This window comes from Ptychodera flava, chromosome 1, assembly GCF_041260155.1.
Source record: "Ptychodera flava strain L36383 chromosome 1, AS_Pfla_20210202, whole genome shotgun sequence".
In the NCBI taxonomy this organism is placed as follows: domain Eukaryota; kingdom Metazoa; phylum Hemichordata; class Enteropneusta; family Ptychoderidae; genus Ptychodera; species Ptychodera flava.
Genome location: NC_091928.1, coordinates 23,620,620 through 23,639,073, shown reverse-complemented (window position 1 = coordinate 23,639,073; position 18,454 = coordinate 23,620,620). Strand labels below are relative to the sequence as shown.

The 18,454-nt window shown below is 37.5% G+C and overlaps 2 protein-coding genes across 2 annotated transcripts in view; both read right to left on the bottom strand.

Annotated features, from left to right (window-relative positions):
• The window catches only part of LOC139133338 (E3 ubiquitin-protein ligase TTC3-like), a 70,861-nt gene that overhangs the window by 20,600 nt on the left and 31,807 nt on the right, over window positions 1–18,454 (bottom strand). Inside the window, exons 9-19 of the mRNA XM_070699887.1 lie at window positions 17,126–17,220; window positions 16,171–16,288; window positions 13,486–13,639; window positions 13,153–13,192; window positions 9,990–10,191; window positions 9,402–9,464; window positions 7,812–7,968; window positions 2,725–2,862; window positions 1,688–1,768; window positions 756–865; window positions 318–447 (exon numbers count right to left, since the gene is read on the bottom strand). Of these exons, the coding sequence (XP_070555988.1) occupies window positions 318–447; window positions 756–865; window positions 1,688–1,768; window positions 2,725–2,862; window positions 7,812–7,968; window positions 9,402–9,464; window positions 9,990–9,997 (687 nt within the window). The 5' untranslated portion in view covers window positions 9,998–10,191; window positions 13,153–13,192; window positions 13,486–13,639; window positions 16,171–16,288; window positions 17,126–17,220. The remainder of the gene's footprint in view (window positions 1–317; window positions 448–755; window positions 866–1,687; window positions 1,769–2,724; window positions 2,863–7,811; window positions 7,969–9,401; window positions 9,465–9,989; window positions 10,192–13,152; window positions 13,193–13,485; window positions 13,640–16,170; window positions 16,289–17,125; window positions 17,221–18,454) is intronic.
• The window catches only part of LOC139143555 (uncharacterized), a 36,618-nt gene continuing 31,629 nt past the window's right edge, over window positions 13,466–18,454 (bottom strand). The window contains exons 3-5 of the mRNA XM_070713990.1: window positions 17,126–17,220; window positions 16,171–16,288; window positions 13,466–13,639 (exon numbers count right to left, since the gene is read on the bottom strand). Of these exons, the coding sequence (XP_070570091.1) occupies window positions 13,466–13,639; window positions 16,171–16,288; window positions 17,126–17,220 (387 nt within the window). The remainder of the gene's footprint in view (window positions 13,640–16,170; window positions 16,289–17,125; window positions 17,221–18,454) is intronic.

Genomic DNA, 18,454 nt, shown 5'->3' with positions numbered 1-18,454 from the left:
TATGACCTACTTACTGCCTTTCTTGGACATTGAATCAAGTGATAAATGGATAATTTCTTCAAGTGTTCAACAGTTCAACAAACGTTCCAGTGCTTTTCATGGGAATAACTTGTGGAAACCAGACTTGACAAATGAGGTTGGGTGCAAGTTGAGATTTGTGGAAACAAACATTTAGATTCAAGTGTAACTTGAATCTAAATGTTGGATTCAGCTGAGAATGAAAAATGGTCACTCAAAAGTTCCTTTTCTTACTTGAATGCAGCTGTAGTCAGACACTGTGATTTAAAATGCTATACTTTGAGACAACTGTCACAAACCTTCATTTTCTTAGTATCACTCTCTTCTATGATATGTTTAGTACCTGGCCATCTGACAACTCCGTGTTGATGAACCTGGCGTTGCAGGATTAGCAAGCCATTTCTCAATGGATCTAAAGCTTCAGAGAATCTGGAATCAGTCACAGCAAATTTAAACAGAATTCAGTCAGTTGAAAAGACTGTGGTGGTAGTCCTACGGGTGGGGGATGTCGGGTGTTGAGGGGTGTTTATACATAAGAAATATACAAAAAGACCTTCATAAGTTTTCGTGTCCACGCTGAAAAATAGGACAATCTTATTGTCCAAATGTTCTACAGTACATCTAGGGGCCACAAAAACAAACTGAATCACAGAACATCATTTTACTGCGAGTGAAGCCTGTTAGGTAGATTCATCATAACAGAAGAGCTCACCATGCAATGTAGCAATATTCCTTACCTGTTTTGTTTGATGTAGACCCTTCCTTTGCCATAGTAAGCTAATGGAAAAACAATGGTTTCATGTTCTAGGATAATGCAGTCAAACTTCTCAAGTGCAATTTCAAGTTCCTGTTGTGGTGAGAGACAATATTAACATACCAAAATTAGCAATCTTTGGGATTGAAATACGGATAACCCTACAGATAAATTACAGAGAAGACAAAATTATTTTGTCTTCTCTGTAATTTATCCATAGGGTTGGTGATAATGCGTATATGTATACTACAACTGTGCTTGTTGCATATGTGACAATCACTAGATGATAATGATAATCAGGATGATAGTGATGATGATGATGATAACAATGACAATTATTAGAACTTTCATTGTTGCCTATAATATTTAAGCACATAGCTGTATTTAAACAATGAACCACCGTGTCATTGCCAACCCAGCTGAACTTTCCACTTCTCACAGACTTTGAATGGCAAGAGAAATTCAAGCACACACTGGGAGCAACTCTGGTTGTATAATGGGTACCCTAGTATTTGACTTCCTGCCTTCAATAAAATTCCTGATTTCAATTCTATATCTTACACCATAATTCTTCCTGTCAAACTAACTTTAACAATACAAACATTAACAAACGTTTAACCACATGGCAGAGGGTACGGACGGTCAAATCTTAGGAGAGCAGGGTCCAGAATGAGGACAAATCTATTATATTGCCTTTCAACATCTTACATCTTGTTTTCTTCTGAAAAAGGCACATCCTTTCCAAAAACTTCACCGAGTGTTTGCATTTCCAGAAATATGGTTACTCTGTTCACAAAAAGGAACCAGGTCCTATCATTTGCCTTAAAAGTTTTCACTCAGAAATGTTTTTCCTTTGTTTTTGACCAGCCCTAAAAAGTCTAAAGATACACTCTATATTACAATATTGGCAATTACCTGTACTTGAGCAGTTTCTAGACAAGCAACTCCGTATGCATAAATTGATACTACGATATCAAGCTCTTCATACTCATAATTCTGAAATCAAACAAAATACAGCAAACATTACTGGACTGGGTACATATACAAAGTACACACTATCTTTATCAATATTTTCTATTGCAGTAGCCAAAGCGTATATCCTCTCTGGTGTTGACATTCTGTGTATGTCAGTGTTGTTGCCAAAAGCAAATCTGATCACAAGCATTTTGTAAAACTTTAATAGAAAAGAAGACTACAAAATGATTGCAGGAAGAGATCAGCTTTCAATAGATATTTATAGGGTCCATACACTCAAGGTCACTTAGAATTCAGGGACTTTTTTGGCAATTATCAATGACTTATGAATTCACGTACATCATTTTCCAAATTTCATTTTTACAACATATCATTTTTATGTCTCATATTACATATCATTTAAATTTAAGATATCTTGACAGATCATCTTGTCTTTTAATGAAAATCATGGGCATAAGATCAATTTTCCAGGACTTTTCCACAACTTCCAGGAAGCTTGAAACTTAAAGGACTTTCAAGGACTTTCCAGCAGCCTAGAACAGACCCTGTAATTTATGGAGGTGTAGCACATAATACAGCATAGTTTGCACAAAATCACTTTTTTGCAAAGACTCCTTACAATTTTAGTAGTTTGTTAATCCAACAATAAAATATTGACAGAGTTGACCTTTCAGCATGACAATAAATTGTACCCTGGGTGAGAAAGAAGTGAAGATTTATGTCAACTTATGCAATTACCCGATTATCTGGCTTCGTTATTCTCCTGTTTTTAACATTTCAAAATAATTTACATGCACTTCAGCTGGGTCACATTTTATGAAATTTTCACATTTCATTCTTCAAACACTATGCAACAAAACATTTTTGTTTGTCAATAAAGTTCTTACATTTTGCATGAGTCATTTCAGATTTGCTTATCATGACAAAAAGGTGCCACTTCTTCTGTCTCAGTCTCAAAAACTGTCCAAACTGCTCACCTTCAGTTGTGTATCCATGATGTAGAAAGCTTGCCTGAATGACTTGACAGCAAATCTTGGTCTGTCTTGTAGAAGTTCTTCCGATGCCTCTTTAAAATGTTCCTGTACTTTAAGGTGCCAGTCTTCTTCTGTTGCTTCCTGAAAATTAGCAAAGCATGGTCATATATCTCTATTGCTATGGGTTTTTTGAAAGGAAAGGAAGTAAAATTTATTCACAAATAGTGACTTTGATGGTAGATATGTTTACTATCACCACTAGGCGCCATGTCTAAATAACTGTAAATAAGTAAAGCAAACGAAAAATCTACAAAGAATGTTTTCAATAACAAAGTGACAATAACATAACATCTATAGCGCAGTTCACCATGAAAATGAGTTCAAGGCACTTCCTTTACCGCCAGTCTAACCGACCTGAAAATACACTGATAACTGTAAATTCGGTTGCATCATGATTTTAATCTTCTTTACTTCCAGGCTTATTACACATCTTTGCAGGTGATGTCTTATCTGTTATGTAGGTGTATTAGGTTTTGAACTTAAATAATCTGTTGCAATTTATCCATTCACTGTATCAGCCAACTCTGTCGGATAATAATCAACTTCATCTTCTGATAACACTTGATATGAGTTGAATGTTGGTATCTCTCCGGAGTTTCCCCGTTTCTCACCATATTTTTGACAAATCTTCTTCTCTGATGTGGCGGTTTGAGTGGCGTCATTTCCGTCTGTTCATATCATCGTTAATGTGAGATACAATTCTTCTGTTGCCTTGGCCAACACCTTATCAGGGTCAAAATTATCTAAGATTGTACTAGGATCACCCATTGAGTCAACATAATATGTTTTCTTTGTTGACGACTCCGCGTTCTTCACATTTTTTTCTCTTAGAATTGGGAAAATATTTGCTGACATGCCACTTTTTTCCTCTTTCAATTTGTAGCTTTAACTTTTCCACCAAAGTTTCCTGTTGTACCCCACTTTCCTGTTTGTTGAGACCATTATTCCCATTGTAATTGCATGGTTTAGTCTGTTTGCCAGCATCATTCATGGTTCTTGCTTGTTGTGGGTGTGTCACCATGACTGTTTGTTGGCAGTCTTCCTTTTTTTAATTCCCTCTGTAGGATGTCACATTTTCTTGTTTGTAAAGATCTTCATAAAATTCTGCTTGTATGTCTAATAAAGAATCAATATCAGTGACTATTTTGCCACTCTTGTCTCTAACCTCCTTGAATAGTTTTTCTTATCCTCTCTGTTTTTCTAGATTGAGGAAATATTTTGAAGACTTCTCTCCTTGTTCAACCCATTGGCCCTTGATCGAATTTGCTGTCCTTGTATTTGAGCTAATTCATATGATTTTAACTGGTTTTTAACCTCTTCAATATCACTTGCGGATTGATCTGATGTCATCATATTGTGCAGCCTTTTTTCCAACAGATTACGATGTTTCTTATTACTTCTGTTTTTCTGTAAACTATACTTAATGGCCAATTCACGAAGTTTATCCTTGCCTTTGTCCCACCAAACTGAAATGTCATCAAAAAGAGGTTTTTGACTTTGCCAAAATTTCCAGAGGTTCTCTACTTGGTTTTTGAAATGAGTACATGACAGGTGACTGTTATTGAATTTTCATGTCCCTTTCCCACCTTCTTACACTTTAAAGATTCCATATCAACTGCAACTGGTTGATGATCTGAAATAACACAAGGTAAAATTTCACACTTTTTAACCTCAGTAAACAAGTCGCTCGTGAAGAGCCATCGGTCCAGTCTAACTTTTGTGTGATAGTTCTTTTTGTCTTTGCAAAGTCTGTGCCACGTGTATTGGAGAAGATGTGTGTGTAGTCTTCTCCAAACATCAGTCAGACTGAACTGATTCATCATAGCTTTAATCTCCTTTACACTACTATCATCACACAACCTAGCTGAGGATATCATATCTTTGGATGTATCTACAACACAGTTGAAATCACCGCCACATATTATGGAATCTGATACATGATCTCGTCAGGCTTTTTCAATTTCCTCACTGAGTAAATTGAAATAGTTTTTTCGTTCTTTAACGGAGTTTGGAGCATAGATGTTCAGAAGTAAAATATTAGCATTGTCATATTTTAACATAGCTATAACAGTTCTTCCTTCGTGAGCCATTTTAATTACCTTAATGTCAAGTTCACAATCTTTCTTCCAGAGTATTGCTGTTCCTCTGCTATCGTTTTTAAAGTTGTTCCATATTCCCTCACCATCCCATTCTTTTGTCCATGAGTCAGCTTCAATCTGTGATGCACAATGTGTTTCCTGTAGAAATATTATGTCTGCTCTCTGTCTTTTTTATGAATTCATAGTATTGATTCCTTTTTGTTGGGTTTCTCAACCCGTTTGTGTTAAGTGTTAACAGTCTGTTCTTCGTTTAACTTATTGTAGTAGGTGTTATGTTTTTTTGCTTTATTCCACAATTTTCATTTTCTGCATTCACACTATTCACACTATTAACATAATCCATGGTGTCCTCTTCTCCTTGCAAGTCACCATCTCCCTGTTCATCATCACCATCACCTTCATCGTTACCATCATCATTGTCATCTTCCTCTCCTGATGACAGCATATCATATTTGTTATATGTTTTTACTTAAATTCTTCTCCATTTTGTTTTCTATTTCTACGCCTGTATCTTCTTCTTTGACCTGGTGGTCTGAATGGTGTCATTTCTGTTTGTTCATGAGATCTTTTTACCTGGGTTGTACTATCTTCCCGCATGGTTGCCTGCATGTTATCGGTTCTTTCCATCTGGAGTGTATCTGGAGCAGCGGCCGAGTCAACAGTACTTGTGTTTGTTGACTTTGCCGCATTCTTTTCATTCTTTTCATTTCTGCTTCCAGATTCAGGGACTTTATTTCCAGATCTGGCACCTACTTCTTTCATCTTGTTGTTTCCATTTGTCGGATTGGTTTTGCTTGCAGAATTTCCGTTCACATTGGGCACTTCTTGTTTGTTGAGACTGTAATGCCCACCATTTTTCTGTTGTTGTTTTGTAGCATCGACCAAGGTGGTTGTTTGCTAATGACAAAATCGTGGCTGATTAATGAACCATTGTCTACAGTCTTTGCGAAGATGTCTTTTTTCCCGCATGCTAAGCATGTCTTCGCTTTTGGACAGGTTTGTCCAATATGACCGAACATGTGACATATGTAGCAAATTACCGGTGAACTTACTTTAGCTGGTTGATCTTGATAACTTATGTCGATAGCTGTACCTCCATGCTTTTCAAATTGGACACACTTGGGGATATCTTTGTTAATCTTCATTCTTACCACCATTCTTCCATCTTTTGATATTTTATAAGGATTGGTTTTCTCACTTCCACTTCACCATACATGTTTAAGAATGCGATGATTCGGCGTACATCCACTTCGGGGTTTAGGTTATCCAGTGTGACTTTTTGATATCAGTATTAAGATCATCTGGATAAATCCTATCACCGTTGTCAGCCATTATTCCATTCTCCAACACTGATTCCTTTAGTTGAACAGTTCTCAACGTCAGGAACCATATCCATGGTTTACCCAATACTCCTTTAAAAAGGCCATCTATGTCGTCTTCATTTATCTCTTTCTTGACCATTTCCCAAATCCCATCTCTTGTTGTCCAAGGTTTAAACTTGAAGTTGAACTTCACGGTTCTCGTCGGACGAAAGTTGACTATTTCCAAAGCTTGAAACTTAGCCATAAGATCCTCCCTATCAGCCTGATTTGCCATTGATTCATCCTTACTGTTTCCCACACGTGTTGCTACATCCATATCCATTGGATTGATTAGCTTATTGTTGTGGAGCGTCTCCTCGTTGTCTTTGCCTGGACAAGGCACGTCAACATGACCTGCCATTGCCATATCCAGTTATGCTAATCCTCTTGTTTGATATATGGCTATGATAAAAGCGCCCTCAAACTGATGTTTTCTTTAGCTAACGTGTGTGAGCATATGTCACAGCCATGTCAGTCTGTCTGTGTGTCTATCTGTCTGTCGTTGGTGCGATATCTCAAGAACGGCATATTGGATGAGAATCAAATCTGGTACATAGGTATATGATACAACATGAAAATTGTATCAGCATTTTTACATTTAAAGCTAGTTACTAATTTCTTATTTAACCAACTTTCCAAATTACAGATATAAGACTGGAGGGACTCTACAAACGTTTATGAAATTTACTATTATATATATTGATGAAACAATTATACCGGTGTTGTATTAGTGAAAGATATTTTGCATTTTTGTCAGTGAATTTACAATTTGCATATCTAATGACCTTTCACAATTTGGCATATAGTGCTTCAAAGGACTTGACCAAAGGCAATTACACTTGTTATATAAAGTGGTGATACAATGACAGCAGTCAAAGAAATTTAGTATTTTTATTTCAGCTCATTGCATATTTGTATACTTAATGACCTTGGAATTATCTGTTGTGAACATTGTTCATTGGTGTTAATCACATCAATTTCAATGAAGTTGCTAACATGTGGAAACAGTTTCAATCTACAGACAACTGCAATATATACTGAAACACGGAGCATTTTCTGCTGACTGTTCATATCTGGTTAGTGTAAAGCCCTGGCTTGCACTGTCTTCAACTTGCAGTCCTATGTTGGCTGTGCAATTTGGACAGGTCTAGCCCTCCTCAAACACTAAACAGTGGTATCTAAACTTTGATGTGCTTGGTTTTGAAATATGATGGATTTACATAACAAGAATTTAAACAGAGACACCATTGTGGCACACAGTGCAGTAGTACTCTACAGGAACTCAATGACACATTATAACTTGCCATTGATTGGTTGTAAACTTATCAGCATGACTTAGGGCTTTGCAATCATTTACAGCAAAATCTCTTTCCTGACCTGTCACCTTCTGGAAACACTTCAGAAAAACCAAATTTGCTATTATAGAACCCTTTACATGGCAAGAAGCAATACATGATCTGATGGGCATACTCCAGAACCATAGGACTTGAAGTAAAACATACAGCAGTACGTTACACTAGACACCTTGATTAGAATGCCGAATGTATACAATGTATATTGAGCATTTCACCTTTTCATCAAATCCGTTGGAAGGTACTTTTGTAAATTCTTGAGGTTGTCTCTTCTTTTTCTCGAAGGTCATCATCTTTATTTGAGATTTCTCTCTCAGCATGCATGGTTCTCCGTCTCCGTAATTCCTCGATATCAATATCATGGCGATCTTTATTCTGTTTGGGGCAAAACATGTCAAGAGTTACTGTCTCTACTGTAAGGTTCAGTGTGCTTTGGGGACAGACATTTTGACTCTTGACATTGTTCTGTTATGCTTGTTGTGTACAGCCATTTAGAAGCTTGTGGAGTAAATAAAGTTTCTTTGTCTTGTTTTTGTAATATTAAAACATGAATTTTTCCTTTCAGACTCAACATAGGGATAGCCGCCACTGTTATAGTTGCGCCAGCGGCTTACTGACTACGCATGCGTGTATTCATAATATACTATGCGAGTAACCAGAGTGTACCCTTCTTTCGTGGGCGCCGCCATTTTTTTTTGAGTGCTCGTAAATAAACAAATACAAAACGTGCTCTCTATTATTTTATAACATACCATTAATAAAATATATCTTTTTATGAGCGAGTAATTATTATTATCCACCCTGTCGCTGATACAAAATTTCTTATCACGCCTAAAAATTAAGAGAAGAGAGAAAACTGTCGTGCATATGAACGAGAACATTCGCAAAGAATGCTGGGATTGAAACTTAGAACGGCGCCCTCTGTGTCAATAACTATGTGCAAAATGTAACCGTTTTTAGAAGTAACGCTGGTTTTCAGCTTACAATATCGGAAGTTTGGCGGTACAGTTACTATTGCAAAGTTAATGATGGCACAATACGTCCCTTGTTAAACACAACAGATAGTAATCAAGGTAAAAATTGCAAATTTATTTCAAACTTTTTTACACATGACAGAAAATCTGTACCTACAGGGTCTGACATCGTGTACGTGAACTGTCCATCAGGGAGTAAACCGATCATACTTGTACAAAAGTACATAGAAAGTAACAATTAATTCTATTTTATTCTTTATGATTACTAATCATGAATCGATACAAATAACATTTTAATCTCAACGCCTGGCGCAACACCAAGGGCTGAGCCCTATATAATATTATATAATAAAGCAGCAGATTTTAGATAACTTGTTTCTGTAGCACTCTAGAATTTGAAAGGAAACGGTTTAAAGTTTTCTTGCCGAGGTCTAGGCAAAAAATTTAAATTTTTCAGCTTCAGAGTGCAAACTACCCCTTAACAACAATGGTTTGGCCCAAAGCCATGGCTATCAATGGTGCTTATGGTCCTGTTTATGGTGAATTGGGGTGCCACGTACGGGTTGAAAGTAATAAATTTTGAATACAGAAATTATGCTTCATAACATGGATCAGGGAACAAATGTAATTGAAGGAAAAGATTGGTATTCTACACTGGAACACCAATAGATAAAAGATATGATGGTATTCTCTTCTGAGGGTCAATACTTGAAAACGCTGTATTTTTGAATTTGCATGCATTGTTTAGAATCCATGTGTTTTTTCTGTAAGGTCCACAGTCTCACAGATAGATAGGAAAATCACAACATTTTTGACATTTTAAAAACATCTTACCGTGACAGAGAAAGGGATGAATTCCACGTCATTGATGTTATCATCACTTGGATACTGTGGGTACTGCAATATCAATACGGTGAGAATCCTTAACAGTGATGGCTATTTTAGAATCTGTTATCTCATCCTGTTTTATTGTGTGCCGTTCACCAAGCAAGACTTGTGGAAAGTGACAAGATGACAAAACATCGAGAAATAGAATCTGATGTCTTTTTGCAAGCTCCTGCACATTACGGCATTTGCCCATCAAATTCTCCTGGGTTTTGTTCATGGCAAGTAAATAAGACACATGACAATATTCATGAGCAATTTCACGGAAAAGCATACAATTGTTTCATTTCTGTTCAGAAAACTTGATATTGAAAATACTCTTCAGTACTTCTACAGATCACAGAAAAAGGTCTTACAAATTTTTCAAAGATTGTTTGATTTTACCACATTTGACCATTTCTATTGGGTGATAGCAGGCTACAAACATGCAATCAAATGAAAAAAAGTTCCTAACTGACATACCCTAGTTTCTGAATAATGTTACTGGAAAGATTTTTTTCACTTGGACTTGGAAAAATTCACTCTTGAAATACCTACATTGTCATCACTGTCAGAATCTGATTCCAGTTCTACAAGAGGTGGTGGATTGTCGGCACAAGGTTTGCCATCTGAATCACATTCCTCATCGCTGGAACCCTGTTCCACCAAATCTGGAACTCCGTCAAAATCATCATCATCGTCATCGTCAACATCAGTGTATTCATCATCATCATCCCCATCCTCTTCCTTCTTAACAGCACTATCGACAGAAGACAGAGACAGGGTCAAAATCATGCAGTTTTTGCTGCATCTTCATGAAAAAGGAAATTGACCTTAATGCATCACCCTTTTTAGTGCAACATTATACTGATTTTTATGAATTTTTCTCCAATATTTTTTTCATAATTTTAGACTAAATGGACGTCACATTTCATTGCCTACAATTTTTCATCAAAACTTTGGCAAAGTCTGAAAAAAAATTTGACTGGGTTATATTTTATAAAAGGCGACAAAAAGTGACTTTGGCGCTAAATGTTTCCACATGTGGAAACATGTCACAAATAAGAATGTACCAGAAATTTAGGTGCCTTTTTCAGTTTCTGCTCCAATGCTGCTGTATGAACTTTGTTTACTTTAACTGTGGTGATTAATGTTAACATTACAGTTCTTGTCATTGATATATTAATGTTATTAGTCTGCCTTTGACTGTGGACCTTTCTGAGCATGTGCAGTTTTTCCCCCACCTGTTTTTCTGGTTCTCAGAGCTATCGCTTCCATGCGAAGTATGTGTTGCTGAGTGAATGTTCTTGCTGTTGTATACAGAAAACCTTACTGTTTGGGAACTTATCAGTAAATTGTTCTAATGTTACACCATTGAAATACTTAATATTCTCAAAAACAAGTCATCGTTGATGATACAGTCCCCACTTGTTAATGGGTGCTTTGACTACAGGTCCTCAGAGAGGATAGAGTCCTCTTCATTAGGTCTGTGATAAAAATACTTTTGAATAAATTCGCTTGATACATGTCTGAGTTGTAGTTCAGGACATGAAAAAATCGTAATAAAATGGCCACATGGTGGCCATATTGGATTGAATCACAAAACAAATCAATATGCATATGTATGACATAGGTCAATGTCCTTGTACCAACTTTGATTAAAATCGGTTGAAATATGCCTGAGTTACTGCTTTGTACATGAAAAAATCATAACAAAATGGCCTCACAGCAGCCATATTGGATCGTATCACAAAACAAATTAACATACATATGTATGACATTGGTCAATCTCTTTGTACCAACTTTGAATAAATTTGCTTGATACATGTCTTGAGTTAATTATGTTTCTGGACATGAAAAAACGTAATAAAATGGCCACACGGCAGCCATATTGGATCGTATCACAAAACAAGTCAATATGCATATGTATGACGTAGGTCGATGTCCTTGTACCAAGTTTGAATAAAATTGGTTGAGATATGCGTGAGTTATGGCTCATGTACATGAAAAAATCGTAACAAAATGGCCGCATGGCGGCCATATTGGATCGTATCACAAAACAAATTGATTTGCATATCTATGACATTGGTCAATGTTCTTGTACCAACTTTGAATAAAATCTGTAGAAACGTGCCTGAGTAATGGCTCTGTACATGAAAAAATCGTAATAAAATGGCCGCCTGGCGGCCATATTGGATCGTATCACAAAACAAATTGACGTGCATTTGTATGACATAGGTCAATGTCCTTGTACCAACTTTGATTAAAATCGGTTGAAATATGCCTGAGTTATGGCTCTGTACATGAAAAAATTGTAACAAAATGGCCGCACGGCGGCCATATTGGATCGTATCACAAAAAGAATTGACAAGCATATCTATGACATTGGTCAATGTCCTTGTACCAACTTTGAATAAAATCAGTTGAAACATGCCTGAATTATGGCTCTGTACATGAAAAAATCGTAATAAATGGCTGCCTGGCAGCCATATTGGATCGTATCACAAAACAAATCGACGTGCATCTGTATGACATATGAAGTAATCCTTGTACCAAGTTTGAATGAAATCGCTTCAGGCATCTCTGAGATATCTGCGTGAACGGACGGACGGACGCACGGACGCACGCACGGACGCACGCACACACGCACGGACATGACCAAACCTATAAGTGCCCCCGGACGGTGTCCGTGGGGACTAAAATGATTGTAAGTTACCCTTACGTATAATAAAACAACAGCAATTTGAATGTCCCATGCCCTAGCATATCCATGAGTAAATTAAGCAATAAAGCACACCCAGCGACGGTATACCACAGGATTTGACCAGTTCACGACATATGCACGAGCGATAGCAAGTGCATATATGTAGTGAAATGGTCAAAATCGAGTGGTATACCGTCGCTGGGTGTGATTTATTGCTATTATATCATAACAGTATATTGAAATTCTAGCGTGGAACGTCAAAAACGGATTTTTCCTCAAGCTGAGAGCACGCGTGTATGACAGCTGTAGTATATAGCCAATTTACCACGGTTCTTTTCGCGTCTCGACCAATCAGATCACTGTATTTGCGCCATCAATATACTGGTACGATATAATTTGCAATATCTTATACAGGTTTGTCCAGTTAAGCTGAAATACGTTTTTAACCAAGTCAGCAAACAAAATCCAAACCGGGGAACCACAATAAATTATGCAAATTAATTTATGCAAATTGAGGTTTATCCAAATTTCAACACATTACCATTAAAAAGTGTGGGACAAATCTTAATAAAAAACAGTCTCCTGTTGTCACTTCTTGTCTATGTAGGAAATCTTTATAGCATTGGATACCAACGTATTAGAAGCTCATACTGATCATTCATACTTTATAAGGTATCAGTTGCTATCAATACTCAGTGTCATCATTGTCTCAAGATTTATTTGTGAAATTGCTGGCCTTTGAGATTATTTTTAGGGTGATTTAGATTATTTAGGGAGGAACAGTGCAATGGCCTGTCCTGCAGGAAAAACTGCCCTTTAACCCTTTCACCACCATGGTTTGTCCCAAATCCATTGTTTTCTATGGTAAAGTTGGACCTGTACACAGAGAACTGGGGGTGAAAGGGTTAAACCTCGGACAATTCTGATTTGTAATATTTATCAAAACAGGGTAACAAAGTGTTAATTGAAATTGACATTTGGCCAATGGTCCAAAAAACATATACAACGAAATCTTACCTCTCTGGTCTCAAGGGTACAAGATGAAATTCACTGAGTGCTGGTGGAGGAAAGGAACAAGACATGCAATTAATAAGTAACTGCATAATATCATGGGAATGAACAAGAATGGAATGAAAAGTTGAAAGTTTTTATGTCGAGTTTAATCTGTACTCCATACACATTAATTATAACGAATATTGTTCAAATCACAGAGCTTTGTCACATGATGTCTAAATCACAAACATTGAATAAATGAACATTTTTCATTTTGACGACACTGGGTTTGTGAAACCCTTATATTAAGCAGACTTGTAAACCATGTGATTGAACTTCATCCATTGATAGCCAAACCTTCATAGAACTTGTCTCTTTGCGTTTCCAGGTCTCTCAACTCTGATGGAGGACAGTCATTTTCTTTGCAGAGAGAGATTGCTTTCAAATTGGCCTCGGTTGCTTTATGAAAACGTTCCATGCCAAACAAGCCTTCAGCATATCGATACTGACTCTGGAATGAAAGAATAAAGGAAAAGATTAAATTGCAAATAACGTATCCGAGCAAAGTGGACCAGTGGTTCCTGGTTTCTCCAGTTTCACATCGTTCAAGCTCATTTGCACAAAGCTCACGTGCATTCACTGGGACTTGCACAAGTTCAAATCAATAAACCATGATGCATAATGATGTGTTGATACAAGCAGAGGTTTTGATGATCCTTTATAGGTGGACAGACATCATACAGTGTTTTCCAACATGTTTCTCTCACAAGGGGAGAATGTCACCCCCTGCTTGAAAATTTGGGGGATATGATTCAGAGTGAGTGGGGACTATAATAAATTTTGCAAACATACGTTATGCAAATTAAGATTTTTTCACGGTATTAGCGAATCAACGTTAGTGTGTTAGACAAATATCGAATTAAAGACACTCCAGTTTTATTTTTTCCATTCATTAATCCTTGAATAAATAAGAAGTCTACACAAATCATTGACACTTCATTCATTTCAGTTCAAACACAATTTTGTGATCTTAAAGGCGGAGCCTCCTTTTAAAAGGACGCGACGCTATGGCGGCGTTCACTGTGTAAGTGGACACCAAACAGGCAACACGCGGGCACACGCTCCAGAAAATGCCACTTTTTAGTTTTCCTCAGCCGCAAAAACGCAGACAGACTGCCAAGCGGTCAGCGCGAAGTTGCTGCCGATCGAACTCTGTGGTTATATTCAAAGTCTAACGCGACTGGAAGACAATTTGTTGGGAAATTTCAGCATTAGTGGTGGGGAATCAATGACCGTTGGCGATTTGAACTGACCGTCAATTAAATGCTTGTATAAACTCTGTTTACAGGATTAGCAAAAGGTGACAAAGGGTTGAGATCAGTTTGTGTAATTAATGTTATGGAAATCAAACATCGTACTGGCCAAGTGTTTGACTGGGAGGAGAACTCCACTAATGCGAGAACCTGGGATTGAAAAGTGCGGCTTTAAGGCAAATGCTAGTTGATAGTCTTTCAGCTGTATCATGTCCTTTGGTAGATAGGAAGCTTGTATGATTTTGCTGTGGTTACAGATAGTCGATTACATCAACTGCAGGGTTCGAAATTAGCGGTATTCCCGCATCCACAGACTACCAACTTTTGCCTGGGGCTACCAAAATCCATGAAATGGTAGCCCACATAGACTACCAAAGACCGGGACATAAAATTCATCCAGTGCTTGGCGTGCCATGTCGGGTCCGTCACTTTGGAATGAGCTAAACTGAGTAAAATCCAGTTGGACACAGTAACATGAGTAAGGCCTGACTATGACTTCTTGATGCAAATTACAAAGACAACCGTGCAGTGAGACTTTGCAACCAAGTTTCAATATCTCAACTGATGTACTTTGATGACAGGCCACAGTCACCTGTGATCTATTCTGCTCTGTGTATATGCGCCCCATAGACGTGTATACATATGCCTCTTCTTCTTAGGCATATGTACACACGTCTATGGGATGCATAGACGCAGAGCTGAATAGACCAAAGGTTACTGTGGACAAGCACAGGAAATGATGGCCAAGGAAAATGCATTTTCATTGCATTTTGATCATAATGTATCAATCACAGACAATATGCCTCCTCCCTACAGAAAGCCCATGGTCTATTTTAAGCCCTGCTACAGTATGTCTAGTCGTGCTGAGAAGGTCGTGGTCGTTGTCATGACGACTGTCAAAATTTGCGTACAACTCTGAGTGAAACAAGTTGTCAATAGGTTACCAAACTTTTAGTATCACTGTTGTCCATTAGGCCAAAAAAAGATCGTTTCTGGTTACCGCGTGCGTCATTTCAGAAACTGCGCGTCATGGCTTTTTTGGGTTACATACTCATCAGTACAGCTATCCTTGATATCCCTGTTTGCATGTCCAAAAATGCTAAAAAGAAAACGCAAGTATTATGCAGCCAGTGATAAAAGACAATAACTGTTGCATCAATAGTGCCAAACCAGCATAGTTAAGAATTAAAAAAAGAAAAAAAGACAATCACGTCACCACATCACTTTTGCTGAATTCAAGGACCAGAAACGTTTGGGGGGGGGGGTGCTTTATACCTGTTTCTTTGGGTATTAGGTGTGCAAGTATTCACATCAAATGACTAGAACATTCACTTCATGGGCAGAATCTTGAAAAATTGTCTTTTCTGGTCTATATTATATATATATATATATATATATATATATATATATATATATATATATATATATATATATATATATATATATATATATATATATATATATATATAATTGTTGGGTTTGGAGAGGTGTTCGGTTTAGAGAGGTCCTTTAACATGGAGCTCTATTGGAATGGGACTGGGAAAAGGGTTCAGTTTAGACAGGGTTTGGTTAGACAGGTTTTACAGGTTAGACAATTATTACTTCAAAATAAAGGTCATTCACAATAAGATTGTTGTGTTGCTGCTGATTTTTTATGTTGGTATACTTTGCCCACTTACAAACTAATTGACGCTTTTGTAATGAGATAACACTGGCTTGCTTGGCTTACCTTTGGCCATGCTGCTTTCAAAATTATAGCTCTCTTGCCATCGGATGCAGCCTTTGCAAAATCTTTGGTCTTCAGATAGGTGAGTGCTCGATTACAGTAAAGTCTTTCATTGTAACGACTGTGAAAACAAAGTAGAAGATATCACTGTAAAGTGACAATGCAGTTTTCAGACATTGTACACACCTTATTTCAATGCAATTACAATTCGACTGTGGGCAACTGAGAAAAAAGAATGGTTTCTAGCTGTGACCGTTCTAATTTTGAGGTAACGCTCTCTCAAGGTGTGCTTGCTCAACATTATACTCTTCTAGGTACAGTAAAAGAAACAAGGTACATGTATGCTCAAATGTAAAGCTCGGTATCATCAGCTGACCAGTAAAATGTCTGAACTCCCTAGCTTAGATTAAATACTGCCAATTGCAAGCCTTGGCTTTTTAGAACTCAAAATGGAAACACAGACAATACGTTGGTGTATGTACAGGTACACTGATCGTGTGATAATTATGAGCAGTCATATTTGTGGGTCAGACAATCCATTCAGTACAGTTGGCTGTTAGCCCTCTACATCAAAGGGTGCATAAGAAATGTTCCCGACACTGAATTCACTTACCTATGACTTTATGTAAAATGGAAAGTTGCCTTGGCAATGATTGGTCAATGACAATCAGCTGACTAAAATGTAACAATCACTACCTTAACTGTGATTGGTCACTTACCATCAGCTGATCAAAGCACAGGTAGCTGCTTGAAAGTGATTGTTCGAGGGCAATCAGCTGATCAAATATTTGTCATCATTCTCAATATGTACTGGTCTTGTATACAGGTACAGCGCAAATACAAAATTTGGCAAATGAAAAAAAAGAAAAGCCCAGCATTTTGGAACCTGGGTATAAAAAGAGTGAAATGCCTTTATAATACTATTTCTATGTATGGAGAACATGCAGAACATACTTACTCTCTATTGATTGCAGATGTGTACCTCTGACATGCATCTTTGTATCTGCCGTCCTTAAATTCATTGTTGCCTTTAATACGTACCTCATCACTTTCCTGTACGAAAAACATATCGAAGAAAATTTGGTTGGGAGAAGAGTCTACTTTGCAGAGGGACTCTCAGATTCAAGTTCCAGCATTACATTTTGCAGCAATTTTAAAACCTCAGTGTCTGTGTCTTTATACATTATTTTTAGGAAGCATCCCAAAATACAGTAACAAATATCAGCTCCCTATCAGAAATAAAGTTTATCATTAAATGAAAAAAAAAAGACAATAAGAACACAATAAGAACTTCAATTTGGCATATGATTTCAAGTGTTCGCATGAGGTCGACATGTCATCACTGACACCACTAATATTCAGGGCTTGACAATTCCTATCGCCCAATGCCCGGGACAAGTGAAATTTGCATTCGGGCAAGTCAAAAATAAAATCTGGTCGCCGCCGGATAAGTTGTTTATGCAACTTTTGGCGCAATCAACGTGAACCTAAGTTGCAGTTTGTGCACGTGTCGCCCAATTCGCGTTGTCGTACACACAAAATAAATGTCAATCACTGACTTTTTTTTAGATACAACTGTGACGTTCTTCTGAGATTCACTTGCCGACCGACTCACACAATGTTGCAATTTTTCGATGATTGACATGAAATTGTTTCATCGTCCAATTTAAAAAGTCGCTTAAAATTTGGCGTAAGCAGCATTTCTTTGTTGTATGCTGACTGCTCCGCCCCAACAAATTAGGTAAAAAATTGCAAAACCCAATCATATTGCTTATCGGCGATCGACCATACTGTACTTCAAAATCATTTATGCTGCCTCGCGAGGTAGACGAACATTGTTGGCAGATAGTTTGTGGAGTGATTGCTGTAAATATATGAGTATTTTACGGTAATATTTCCACTAACGCAAACAAGGCATTGTGCATTTTCGCGAGCCAGAGCGTAATTTCCGCTCCGCAGACCTACGCAAAAATCAAGCAAAGCTGTTGCCTAAAGAGGCGCGTGGTTTACGACGATGGGCATTGTGTAACTCTGAGAAACGATGTTGTGATGATTTACGATGGCGCCACGAGGGCCAGCGTGAGTGAGATCGTCTGAGAATCGACGATTTGATGTGATGATTAGAACAATGTTTCTGACAAAAGATCTTAACATAAGCGTTATAATGAGGAAAAACGCCGTAGATGTTATCTCCCGAAATGGAAAGCACAGTGGCCTTCATTGAAATATGACGGCTCCAAAATGTTCTGTACGTCGTGTCTCAAATACCCCACCATTGCCAAACCAC